Source organism: Tetrao urogallus (assembly GCF_951394365.1).
Source record: "Tetrao urogallus genome assembly, chromosome: 1".
Taxonomy (NCBI): Eukaryota; Metazoa; Chordata; class Aves; order Galliformes; family Phasianidae; genus Tetrao; species Tetrao urogallus.
Genome location: NC_136813.1, coordinates 114,326,205 through 114,340,665, shown reverse-complemented (window position 1 = coordinate 114,340,665; position 14,461 = coordinate 114,326,205). Strand labels below are relative to the sequence as shown.

Sequence of the window (14,461 nt, the reverse complement as noted above, 5' to 3'; positions counted from 1 at the left end):
GGGGGCAGAGAGTTGAAGAAAGCAGCAAATTTGGTCAGAAAACCGACTTACCCAAAGCTGGTATTTCAGCTGCAGTGCTCGAAAGCTCTGTTCTATTCACCACACTGGTAATGCGTGCTGGCAGGACTTGCAGAAAGTTCTGAGTGTTTTTCTCCACTTCCTTTAACAAGCTATTCATCAAACATTTCAAAGTGAATACCAGGTAGACCAGAAAGAGTATTTGACACAAACAGAATAAGGCCTGGGTAAGTGCACACATGACTGCAGCTATTGAAGAACGAACAAACAAAAGGTACCCACCACAAATATATCCATGGGCCAGGACATTTGACAAGTGGTGAGGTGCCTTGATACAAGTTCAGAATTGGAGGAAAAGCCGAGTACGTGAAATACAAGGAGATTAACTATTATAGGAAAATAAAGGTGACTGCAGAGCAGAAACCAGCACGGTGAAAAGTACACCTAGAGCTGCATGCTCAGGCTGGCAGGGCACATCTTCATGAAGGACAATTCAGGCATGCAGAAGAAACGAGCCCATTGCCTTTTTGTCACACAAGAGAGCACTGTGCTGGCCCTGACTTGGCTCCCCAGCATAACTGGAGGCAGAATACTTACTTTCTTTAACAGATTCTACTTTTACTTGAACTCAGAGTTGAGAACATCAAGATTATAGTTAGGAAAGAGGGACAAACTATCAGCTGTGCTATGATCTGTGCAGGAGAACCTACTATCTGGTACACTCACCAAGCAAAACTGAGGTAAAGGAGTCCTACCAAACCAAAGTGCTACTAAAAGCATTATGAGGTGACAAATTCTCACAGGATATCATGGAAGAAGTAGTGCTTGGTCAAGAAGCATTGCCCTAAGCTGAACAACTTCCTTTATCAGTAGTTCTGTGCAAGCAAGAACACCTATACACTTCTTATGCTTGTTCCTCTGCTTATGTTAGGTAAACCCACAGGATAGCTCCATCACGACATAACAAAGATGTCATTTTGCACTGTCACAGCTAAAAGATAACTTAAGTATCATGAGTCAGGCTATGCTGATACTGCAGGATGCTGACTCTAGGAGCTACTTAAGAACACGCTTAAATAACAAAATTAAACATTAGAACAGCCCAGCACTGGAATCTGGTCTATGGCTCAATCCATAGCTGAACCAAAATAAAGCTGAACTAGATTTTAAATGGTTTCTAAACTTGCAAACTTCCAAGAAAACCCATCTGCATGGATCAGTCAGCCTTCCCTGTGACAAGCCCTCATGACATTCCTCATTGTAGCTTTGCCAAGTCTCTGCACGGATTATACAGAGTGCATAGAAATGAACAAAACTGCCCACTTACAGCTGTAGAACAGATTGCAGGATTGCCATATCCTAGCTACCTCTTAACAAACTAAAATCAAACGGAAGGCTCAGATTTTTTTCTGGTGCACATTACATCCTCCATACCCAAAATGAGACAAATCTTATCAGTGAAATCTTTGTCTTCTTTATTAGAAAAAAAAAAAAAGTAATGGCAAGAATAAGTCATGTGTGAACCACTTTTTCAAGTTTGATATTGCATTCTATGCTGTTAGCAAGTTTGATAAATAAGTTGAGATTTCCCCCTCCTCCCTGGAGCAAGGATTGTTCATTGAAAATGCTCTCGAGTAACAGAGCAGAATTAGAGACTTATTCATCAAGACAGATAATTTGGCCACAAATGTTCATCCTGTCTCTTGTCCTACGTAGCGACAAGATGCAAGATGACAATGCTGGAAAAGGCAGAGCTCAGTTTTTCACACAAGTGTGATACTAGGAAATAACTCATCAATTCAGCAGAAGTTTACTGTGGTGAACGCCTCACTTAAACATGAACCTGGTGCTTCGAAGGACTGAGTGTTTTGCCTGATAGCTGCTTGGTGGCTGGTTGGCAAAGCTTACTTCTGCCACCACAATTTACACTGGCTCTCATTGCTAAGGACACACATCAAAACGTCCCTCCTTTCAAAAGGTCCCTCCTTTCAAAAGAGTGCGCTTTAATTCCACCCCTCCCACTTGATGACATTCAGAGATGTTGTCCCCTCGCAACTGTGAAAATTTATGGACAGCAAAAGCGTCACAACAAGGCAAAGGCCATTTACGTTAGCCAAAAAACCAAAACAGCCATGTGAACCACAATCCTTCTCATACGTAATTTGCATCCTCTTCCTGGTCTCACCCTGTTTTTCCTTATCTTGATTCAACAAAAAAACACAATACAACTGCTCGGTAGTCAAACAGGCTCCAGTTAGAGCAAGAAATGGCCAGTTCCCATACAATGGGCAGGAGAGCAAAGCTACATTTAATGGCACTCCAACTTAACACAGTGTGGCTAGGTACATCAGCGTGATCTGCCCTGCCCAAGGGCTGGTGTGAAAGTAAATAATTCCAACAGCTGCTCACACAAGCACTCCATAGATGACAACTGACCAAATTCTTCAGGCCACTGGCTCCCTGCATATGTAGTTGAAACAAATCTGAGAGGGAACTACAAATTCAAAAAGCTATGGAAAGAAATGAGCAGAGCATGCAACTAGATACCTCTGAAAACCAGGGTTTTCAAATTGATTCCATGGTTAAACAGCAGCAAAAGTAAAAACAGAACTAAAATCTTATGCATCTCAAGTACCAGAAAGAAAGAGTAAAGTTCACAAGAATTGGGGAATATCGAGAACAAAATATAGGCTGCCTGGTAGCTTTAGACTGATGAGTACGCAATACAGCATGCAGTGTTTTTGTATACTGTTGTATGCTTCCTGGATCCTTATTATTTGTTCTGGAAAGGCTGCTGATGACAACATTTGAAGTTCATTGAAAGTCTTGCATTTGTTTAATGCTTCAGGGACTTCCAAATTGTGTGGTCTATGTTTCTGTTTTTACAGTAAGGAATACAAGAGCAAAGAATGCTTTTGCAGTGGCCTGTGCCCTCAAGAGTGACCAGGGAATCTGGTTGGATCGTTGTTCTTAGTTCCACTTAGAGGAAGAGTAAAATGTAACATAGCAGAAGACCCGGTATATTATCTATCATGCAAGACCACTTGTTTTCTTTAGCATACATACTTTAAAGTACTGACATATATGAAGTGCTCTGGCATCTGCTCAAGCCGCTAGATACTTAAGGAGAATGTTTAAATTCACAAGGAATATACAAAGATATGAAAGCTCTGTTAACCGGCCCTTTAAAACAGAGCACTGCTCCCATTTATTCAGATTCAGAGAATAAATATCACAGGATACAGGAGGGAAAGGTAGTTAGGCTATTTATCACCTCTCTTTCAGGTAATGAAAACAAACATTCAGATTCTGCTATTCCTTGCCAAAGCGTTTAGGCAGAACCCCCGAAGATAAAGTCTACAGTTCTGTGTGTTTGCACAGCACTTTGAAGAAAGAGGTGCAAATGCCAATTAGTGTTTTTGTCTATTCTACCAACACAAGTGTTAGTAGCAACAACAACAGATACTTCGTTATGCTAAAGCCCCAAAGTGTTTCCAGTCTTTCAACATCAATCAGCGCCAACTGAAGCCGGTAGTAAATTGATTCTCACATTCCACTGCTGCCCGTTTTTGTTAGAAATGATTTGTGATAGATATGGTGGAATATATTGATTAGTACTGACAGTCCCAGTTTCCCAGGCGCTTTGTAGCACTGCCATTCTAAACTGACCTGCTTTCCACCTTGTCAATTTTCTTCTGCGGCATCCGTTATAAATGTCCGTTCTATTATGAGATAGCTTCAGTGCCCTCCAGAAAACAAAAGGGTCAGGCAAATAAAATCAGTACAATAAAATAGGTTTACAGTGTTCCAAAAGAGTTCGTTTTTATTGAGAGATTTTTTGTGTCGGGGGAGAAAAGGCACAAAATAAGTTACAAAGACGTTATATGAAGGTACACGTGTCAGAGGCAGTATCAGAGCTGTTACTAGTCACCTGAAAGTGAGCTTTCCTCTACAAAAAAAAATCTTAAAATATTATATTTATTTCAAATGATCAAAACCGTTCAGAAATTAACTGAGAATAAAGACCACCAATATTAACTTTTGATTAAATTCACCTGGGCTTAGCAACATCTCTTCCTCTGTCTTGAAATAAATACCTAATGTTACAGAATTATTATTATTTTTAAAAAATTCATGTTATATATTATAAATTAAAAACCTGATATTTACCCTTAGTACCACCAGTGAAGCACAGTACATATGGATAAGGCAGTATGCATAGGAAATACATTAAGAAAACAAAACAGGTAAGTGCAATTACTCTGAATATTTCTACACTTGTTGCTATGGTCCCTTGCTTACGGGAAAGAGCATCTTAAAAAGAGATGGACCCAACAACTGTTCACAGAATGCATGGACATAACCCCATAAAAGGTCTATTATGGAAAAGCTCATGATGCCTTAACTGTGGCTTCTCAGATCAAGTATTCTAAACAGAGACTTCTCATCAGTACAACTTTGATTTAACAACAGCGCACAGATACAACTAAAGAAGTACTCTGACATTTATCAGTCTGTGTTTTAATGCTGGAAGGCTTGTAACAGTCAGTATTCAAGTCCCCCCCCAAAAATATTTAAAAATATGCACACCACCTATATACAATTTGATTCACCGCTGCAAACAAAAATCGATTCCCTGTACTGCCTCTTTTCTGTTACTCACCTCTGGGCTAACCAGGACTTTACGTCTACAAGATACAGAGACTGTAGAAAGATTTGATTTCATGATGATGAAGGCTTAAGCAGAGAGAAGGAAGCTTACCCCTTTGGCTGTTCTTCTGGTCAAGTGGAAATCTAAGATCTGTCTTCTGAAATCAGTAAGAATACAAACACGTAACCAGACACAGAACTTGGCTATAAATGTCTGCTTATATCCTTAGGAGTTTCATTTATTTGACCTAAGACGATAGAAACACAAAAGGAATATGGTGCCAAGTTTTGCTCGTAGTAACTGTCAGCCCTTTAAGGACTCAATCTGAAAGAAAGCATTGTGGAGTCATGTATTAGGCACACCTGTCAAGAGTTTTGGTAGTGGAGGTCATCTAGGGTCCCATACAGCTGGTTGCCCTGGACCTTGTCTTGATGGCTTTTGAACACTGCCAACAACTCCATAACCTCTCTGTCAATCTGTGGCAGTGATAGGTTATCCTAGCAGTAAAAAAAAATATTAAAAAAAAAAAAAAAAAAGGAAAAAAAAAAGAAAAAGAAAAAAGTGTTTCTATATGCTTAGGCAGATCCACATGTCTTTCAGTTTGGGCCCATTGCCTATTTCGGACACTAGGCACTGACCCATTTCATCCCAATGCTCCAGACAATCCGAGGAGGTTGTGGCACATCTAAAATATTTAAAAGCATATTTAAGAGAAAAAGACAATATTTATAGAAGGAGGAAAAAAAAAAAAAATAAGAGAAGACTATGCCAGCACAGGATAGGAGAGGGGTGACAGCAGGGTAGAAGAAACGCCAAAAAAGAACTGCAGCCAATCAGGGGCTGAGAGGATGAGACGTAGAAGGAAACGCAGCTCTAAAGGGCACTGAATCCAGTGAGGAAACCCACAGTAGAGCAGCAGAGAAAGAAATAAGGAGCAAGTATGACAGCTAGTACGATGTGCTGATCCCAATCTCCCAAGCTACTTGTTGCCTTGCTGAAGGAACTAAGAGTAATATCCAACCAAGGGACAGGAGACCACCAAGATGGCAATGGAAGAGCATCCAGAGAGAAGCAGTGTCTCTCCCCATTTGTTTTTCTCTGCCTCAATACCAGCAGCAATAAATAGAAGCTCTTTAATCGGCAATAAGTTAAATTTCCCAACTCAAAACTTCCTTCCCCTCAAGTTATCCCCTCAACGGAGATTAGCACAAAAATAAAAGCTTCTTGCCCTTAATTTTTTGCCCTTAACAACAGTGCAAACAAGAGAACCCAGATTCTAAAAGGTGCAATAACTCTGGTCCTCCAAAAGCATAAGCATTTTAAGCTAATTTTGAAAAGCCTTTAAATAAAAGTTTTAAAAGCACAAGTCTTGCTTCTGTTTAAATCATGGATTACTTCATAAATAAAAAAATGGAAATATTTTATATTATCTAAAATCTATTAAATACAGAAGTGACAAAAAAGCTCAACTTAAGGAGGTAGTAGCTTCAAAAATGGAAGTAAAATTAGATTCAAGGAGGAAAGTAGTGCAACAAATATATCCATATGAAAAATATATTCCTGGTTGCTAAAAGACCTTCATATTTTTAACAAGAACAGATGGAGAACTGGATTAAACTCTGGGGAGTGAGGTGAGTCTAGTACTGAAAAACAGTCATTTGGAGTCATACTTGACATCACAGAAGTGCAATAAACTCTTTTACTACAAACCACTCAGCAGTTCTATATTAGAAAGCTTTTAACCAGTTTGAAACAATGATTTTTTTCCCCTGCAAGCTGCTATCAGAAATGTCTGTTTCCCAGTCAAGTTTCCATCATTTTAAAATATTTTGTTTGAACATGGATGTACTAGATACTTCTCCTGGGATATCTTTCAGAAAAAGTTAACCGTTCCAGTATAGGCAAAGATGTTCTTATTGCCACATTTTCTTGCCTACCTGCTGCAGCGGGTGTAATACAAGCATCTCAGATGTGTTGGTGAGCATTAACTTGCATGTAAAAGATCATCATTCTCTAAAGGCTTTTGTAATTGAAGATGGGCAGGCAATTGTTTAAATGTACTCCATTCTATGAGCTTACTACATAAGAGAAGATCCTGACACATCACAGCCTTACTTCATTCTGCATATGCAGCGGAGAATGCAGATTACTTCCTCTAAACCACTCTTCCGATGGCATCCACCTCCTGCTGCACAAACATTTAGACACTTGCCCATTTGCTGGGAAATAAAACTGCCACGACAGAGCTGACTAGCACTGAATTTTGTAGTTGTAGTAGGGAGTTGAACTACAGAAATTACTATTTAGTAATGCCTCAAACTGCACCTTTTATAAAAATCTGCTATATCCTACAATGCTTGAGGCAAGCTATTACTGGCAGTGCTAATTTGTAAGGCTGATGGCTGAACTGAATTCCAGTGTGCAGTTTTTAAACCAGATTTTATCAGTCTTTGAGAGTAAGCTTTGGCATTTGCAACTCAGAAGCAAACAGGCTCTGCAGATTTCTCTAATTGACAAGAGGTGCATACTCAGCTCTTCTACAAATCCTACCTTTTCCACTTTCAGAAAACACAAAATATTTAAGTGAACTGAAAAAGGAAAGACAAGCAAAGGTAACTTTCCATCCCCCAACGCTCTGGAGATGATTGTATGCACCAGTTTTGGCAGGTTGCATGGAGGAATTCCAAATGAATGCAGCTAGAACCAGTATTGGACCATTGCTTTCCAGCAAAAGCAGTCTTTGGCACATACATCATTCAGTTCTATGATGTTACTTTACACACAGTCCCATATCAAGTTGATTGAGGAAATTAAAAAGCCTTTCATAATACAGGCACTTACAATAAATTAGAGCAGAATAAAAATCTACTCTCCATTAGGCAACACAAGAGCTTTTTTTCCAGGATGACAGGAGCTAGTAGTACCAAAATAAGATGAGAAAGTTCAGTAAATTCAGACTGTCAGGGTGAAAATTCTGCACACCTCTATTAGACTGAAATAACTGTAGCACCTGGATAATCTGGTTAAGGTTAACATAGACTGGACAAGGTATTAAAAAGACATGGCATGGAAAATTCTGTATAAGTTTGTTCACACTCCAATTCTATGCTCAGATGTCACAAGTTTTCTTACACAGGTCTTTCATTCACTTACTACATCTTGCAACAAAATACGAGCTGTGAGACTCAAAATAACTGTCCTGTTTGGTAAACAGCTGCATATAGACATTCCTGACACAGGCATTGAGTGTATCAGGCCAGACTGACTTCTACCATCAAATAACAGTACTGCTGCTCATGAGCTCTTCAGACATATTTATACCATGCTCACAAATTGCACAGATGCCTAGATACACTGTATGTCAGAGAGCATGATTAGAGGCAGCTCTAAGAGTGGGAAAGATAATCAGTACTCCATCCTTCAGCTGAAACAAAGTATTCCTATATTTCTAAAATAAAGGACAGTAACTTATCAAACAAAAAATACACTTTCTTCACTCTCATTTTTGAATTTTCTACATCTATACTTACAATACAAAAGTGCATGAATGGAGAAGTAAGTTTGATAACAAGTTGAAGACTGATTAAAATCAAAGAACCACAAATATTCAACTCAGGTTCTGCAAAGTAATCTCCCCACCTGAACTGTCACATCTTACTCTTCCTACTGAGCACTGTGTGGACATGATGTCCTGTGTTGCCAGTAGCAGATGACACACAAACTATGGACAAAGAATGGCTAACAGTTCCTGTCTGCCTCTCAGGGAAACTTACTCTACATACCATATAAGAGAGGAAAATAAGCAGCTAAAAAATGTGCTGGATCTTGGCAGCATGCTAATAATGCCAGGCTTACCACTGTTTGCTTTCAAGTAAGCGGGCTTTATGTCTTCAAAAGTCATCAACAATGAAACCAAACCTGATGCTTTTCCAACTATCCATAATTCAAAATGTGAACACAGAACTAAAAATATCTTTGAATAAATATACTCAACATTCCATGCTTTTCTAAGTACCTTATTTAGAGAAATTTTCAACCAGGCATAAGAGCCAAATATAGGCAGAAAAAGTATCCAGCCAAGATGAAAATGCCCTTGCTACAACAATGATGCAGCAGTCTGGAAGAAAAACTGAAGACACTTTTTTCACAGGGATTGAAGTTTCCTACTGTACTCACAGCCAATGTGTGAATCAAATTCAGATCAAGTGGGAGTACTACATGCTGCACTCTGTAGCCTCTGGGCTGCCTGCTGCACCAAGCAGGGTAGTTACGTTTTCCTCAGTGCTACAGTTCCAATGAACAAAGATCAAGCAGCTAGCTGTAAACTCCAGATACTGTTCAGTTTCACTTCCTTTCAGAGTAAATGAACTTCCCAGTTTAACTGGAATAAGTTCAGCTGACAACTCTTCTTTTTTTTTTTTTTTTTTTTTTTTTTTTTTTTTAAATTCCATTTTCTAAATCTACTATTCACATAAAAAAATGTCTCACAAGGTCAACAGCTCTTTTCACTTTGTTAGTGACTTCAAATATAAAAACTAGCAAACAACTCATGGAAGTCAATCTTAATAAATAGCAAGCAAGTAGTTAGAGGATAAAAGTTGAATCTTCCTAAGGCCTTATTTTTTAGTCACAACATTGCACTTGCTCATACTTCAAGATTTTTGTATCCTTCTAACTAAACAAAGTGTAGTGTAAACTAAAGAATGAAGTTGTCTTCCTCAACAAGGTCAAGTAATCCAGTAAACACTGGCTTAAAGAGTTTAAGAGCAAAAGAATTTTAAACAGATATTAGCAGCTTTCTGCAATAATCCTACAAAATGTAACAGCAGCCCATGGCTCCTCTTGTCACTTAATGCTTACATTTCTTCCACAAATGAAGATGCAGATAGGTCCATAGAAATGAGCTAAATACCCTAAAAACACATTTCACCTTACACAGTATGCGATAAAGACCTCACCTGTGTACTACTTATGAAATTACATCCTTAAACAGAGTTACTTCACTGCACAGGCAGAGAAGTTGCTAAGCTTTAATATTTATAGAAAAGTGAAGACAAAGTAGAAGGAGGCAAAGCTACAAACAGCAGTTCTGAGATGTGGGAAACGTGGCAAATCTATGCATAAGGCAGCCCAAGAGAATGTTTGGTCGATAGAGGAGAGAGAAATCAGCAACATCCTCTATATCTACAGATGTTACGGACTCTTCCCAGCCTTTCATCATCACAAAGTTCATGGATAGGCCATGAACTGATCAGCTGTACCTTGTAATTCTACACAGGTGTCCACATGCCTGAAGGAGAAACTCTATGTTGATAGTTGCCTCTCCCCCACTCAATATGTAAAAGCCATTTTAACATACCATTTCATAAGTTCGTTCCTCCTGGGGTAGCACACAAAACATTGTGCAATCACTTTCATTCCACAAAAACAAAAAAGTGAACATTTTCAAGTTCATCAGTTTAGGATGACTCAAAACCAACCCTCTGAAAATACAAAAGCACCGATGATCTGCACAAATAGTTGATAATTTTCTGTTTCAGAAATACATTATCCTTCCCTTGCTATCATTCAAATGTAGTCTGTGCATTCTCTCTCATTCCTACCCACAAGTATTTGAATGGCTGTCTCACATGAAAAGAAACAGTGGTGTAATTAATCTTAACAGTATTTAAACTCCCTTCCTACTCAGGAAAGACACAGGCACTTGCCCAGTTACATTCCCTGATAGGTGGTTTCCAGTACTCTCATCTCAGAGCTGGACTGACTGGACAAGGAAGAAAAAAAAAAAAAAGAGAACAAGTCTGTGTTTCTTCTTTTCATTACTTGATCATATGGGTCTCTTCATTAGCATCATAGAATTCCTCATCTTCACTTCCACTTCCTGCAGAATAGTCCTTGTCTCCAGACTAGAAAGAAAAATGAAGCAAATTGGTTAACAAAGAAGCCATCAAAAAAATCTGAAAATAAATGAACACAAAGCACTATACCTCTATTAGAAGGTTGGTAGAGAATTGGTAGAGAAAAGACAAGTCAAAACACTGTTAACGCTTTGTGAATCTAGATTTGTTTGTACTTTTAATTCTTCAAAATCTCTTGGAAAGAGTTGGCTTATACTGGATGGACTTTCCTGGCTCTATCAGTATACCACAGAAAATCCATGCATGAGAGAAAATGGCTAGGATGGTTCTGAAGTGGTAGTCTACTCAGCTTTCTTCATTTAAGCCCAAGGACTCTACTCTCCTGCAAGCAACTGGAGACAGAGCTTCAGAACACAAAGATCATTTGATCAGGTAAAGGTTTCTGCATTCTGAATTATTACTTCTTCATGTGTAGCATGGGCATTTTTCTATGCAAGTTAAATTTAAAAAGATCCCTCTCTGATACTAAACAAAGGTGTTATGGAAAAGGAAAAACATTACGGGTTTGTATGGGCAGAAAATAAACTCTGACAGGCATATTTACACCAGCTGGAGTCCTTTCAATAGCATAATTCATATCACATACCCAAACTAAAATCAACTATTATAATTAACTGATTTTTATTTTGCCGCTGTGGCATTTTTCCACTGAACCAGTATGGACTGTCCAAGTAATGATTAGTCTACTGCTACCATACTCCATTTAATTTAAATGAATATTTAGGATTTTTTCCACTATGCTTACATCTATTCTAAGACTTCTGGCTGACTAATCATATGCAAAGAAGGGTGAGAAAGAAGGTGAAAAACAGAAATGGAAATCATACTCCTGACTGACAGAACCACACAAGCAAAATCTGTAGCTTTAGATCTGTCTTCAGTGGAGTTTTGCTATGGTAATGTGTGTAACTGCAAAAGAATTTCAAACAGTTTGAGCACTAGAAACTGTCAGAAGATATAAAGGGAATCATGTTATGCTTCTTTTTTATTTCTAAAATGATTTGAGGAGAATCAGACTATCGCTGGATGCCACCCAACTTGAATATCACATTTGTGTACGTTAACAGGGACAAAACCTCAGCTCTGGGCATCTAGAATCCATGTTATCCTTAAAGTGGTACAAAAGGACAGCGGATTCCACAGGGGAAATTCAGTATATGCCAAATAAACTCTATCACTTCCTAATAACAGCTTCACAGACCTCACTGTGGCCTTGTCAAATAGGGTTAATGTTTTACAGCTTCCCATTTTAACAGCACTTCCTTTGTATAAAACTATATATATACATATATATATATATATATATATAAAATATATATATATAAAAATAGATAATTTCTATGTTTATATTTAATATATTTATATTATTATATATATACTGTTTATATATATATAAATGACAATAAATGATCTTGTTCAAGATTTTTAGAAGGCCTGAAGAAATGCAAAGACAGAAAACTTAATCTTGAGAAGACTGTTTTGAAAGTGAATCTAGTTGCATGCATATTTATAGATGTACATCACCCCCAAATGGTGATACTGACCTTATAAGGCTAGCAGGAAAAAAAATGATGTTTTTCTTTTTTCCCCTCCTCTGAATTAAAACAACTGTACTGCTTGCTAGAATCACTTTCTGTTAGTAAGCCATCTAGGTTAAGATGCAATAATAACGTAATTACCAAAATAACAGCTGGTACAAACTTGACATCAATATACAGTTGGACTCGATGATTTCTGGAGGTTCCTTCCAACCCCTATGATTCTGTGCAATTCTGAGATTCATATGATAGACTTGTTTTGCTAGCAAGAATTTTCCTTAACATCTACCACTTCTCAGAAATGTCAATGGCCAGCTGTATATGAAGCATATCATAGCAATCTGTCTTAAGAGTCAAGTCCTTCATCCAGCCCCCCAAAAAGTCCATGCTTTCGGCCCCAAACGGATAAATTAACCCAGTTCTGTTTCAGCCTGCATTTCCATGGAACAATTCAGATGGGATAGTAAGGTTACTGAACTATCTTAAGCATCTCCTTAGGACCTATTCTCCATAGGCCAAAAATTACTATCCTAGAGAATTCAGAGTGGGACGAGTTGAAATGCTAGGGAAAAGAATTAATAATAAAATACCTGTGAGCCATCTAGGGTTTGCAATGACATGGCTTCATCCCCCAGTCTCCAGTATGAGCATATCTGTAGGTCTGAAATAGTTTCTAGCAGAGGGCTGTTCAAGGTTTCAGGCAACAATAAACTTAAGAGCCCAGACAATAAACCAGTTGCTCCAAATACAATGTAAGGCAGAGACCACTGCACAGATTTCTAGAATCAAAAGCAGAGAGAATTATCAGTAGAAAGTAGATTGGTTCCACTTAGTGCATGCTGCATACTTAAACAGTTAACCTTTACAATCACTCCAAGTGACAATTCTCAGGAATATAATGAACTCATACCCTTGAAACTTTTATGCTCATATTCAAGTTACAAAATCTGAAGGTTAGCCCTCAATGTGCTTACCAGGAAAAGGAAAAGGAAAGAAAAGAAAGGCTAATAGTATCCTGGATTGTGAAAGGTGAACCTCACCCTCTACTCAGCACTGGTGAGGCCATACCTGGAGTTCCATATCCAATTCTGGGCTGTCCAGTACAAGAGAGAATCCAACAAAGAGACATAAAGGTGATAATGGGACTGGAGCATCTCACATACAAGGGAAGGCTGAAACAGCTGGATCTATTTAGGTTATACAAGGTACAGGAGGATTTTATCAATACATGAGGGCTACTCCAAAAGTAGTATCTCCTATTTTATTACACTGGCCCATAACATCAGAATCACAGAATGGCCAGGGTTGGAAGGGACCTCAAGGATCATGAATCTCCAACCTCCCTGCCACAGGCAGGGCCACCAACCTCCCCATTTAATACTAGACCAGGCTGCCCAGGGCCACATCCAATCTGGCCTTGAACACCTCCAGGGATGGGGCATCCACAACCTCTCTGGGCAGCCTGTTCCAGCACCTCACCACTCTCCCAAGAAAGAACTTCCCCCTGACATCCAACCTAAATCTCCCCTCCCTCAACTTAAAACCATTTCCCCTTGTCCTGCTGTTATCTACCCTTTCAAAGAGTTGATTCCCCTCCTGTTTGTAGGCTCCCTTTAAGTACTGGAAGACTGCAATGAGGTCACCCTGCAGCCTTCTTTTCTCCAGGCTGAACAAGCCCAGCTCCCTCAGCCTGTCTTCATAGGGGAGGTGCTTCAGTTCTCTGATCATCTTTGTGGCTCTCCTCTGGAGCCTCTCCAACAGCTGTCTTTCTTGTACTGGGGGCTCCAGACCTGGACACAGTATTCCAGATGGGGCCTCACAAGAGCAGAGAAGCAAATGTTGATTGTATAGCAATAGAAGTTGAACCTTCCTGCCACTATTCTGTTACACTTCTCTGCTGTTGGCAGCAGATGGGCAGTCTGACCAAGTGGCATCTGACGTGAAAGTGCAGATGAAGCAAAGGGGTGTCATTGAATTCTTCCATGCAGGAAAAAAAGGCACCCACTGACATTCATCAACTGTTGATGAACATTTATGGAGATCAAACAGAAAGAAGTGAGCACAGTGAGGCAGTGAGTGTTGCATTTCAGCAGTGGCAACAGCAACATGAAAGACAAACCACGTTCTGGATGGTCATACACAGCTGTCACAACACAAAAATGAAGAGAACCTCAATTGGCTCATCTGCATGAGCTGGCAGATTACAACCAGAGACCAGCATACAGAGCTGAACACCAGTGTGCTGGAAACAACAGCGGCAACACTGGAATATTGCAAAGTTTGTGTCTGGTTGGTCCCACAGATGCTCACACAAGAACAGAATGAACACCAGATGC

The 14,461-nt window shown here is 39.1% G+C and overlaps 1 protein-coding gene across 1 annotated transcript in view; it reads right to left on the bottom strand.

Annotated features, from left to right (window-relative positions):
* Positions 1 to 10,488: 10,488 nt before the first annotated feature.
* Positions 10,489 to 14,461, bottom strand: part of SLC22A15 (solute carrier family 22 member 15) — a gene marked incomplete at both ends in the record, with an annotated part of 30,966 nt that continues 26,993 nt past the window's right edge. The window contains 2 exons of the mRNA XM_079549207.1: positions 10,489 to 10,575; positions 12,716 to 12,904. Coding sequence (XP_079405333.1) covers positions 10,489 to 10,575; positions 12,716 to 12,904 — 276 coding nt within the window. The remainder of the gene's footprint in view (positions 10,576 to 12,715; positions 12,905 to 14,461) is intronic.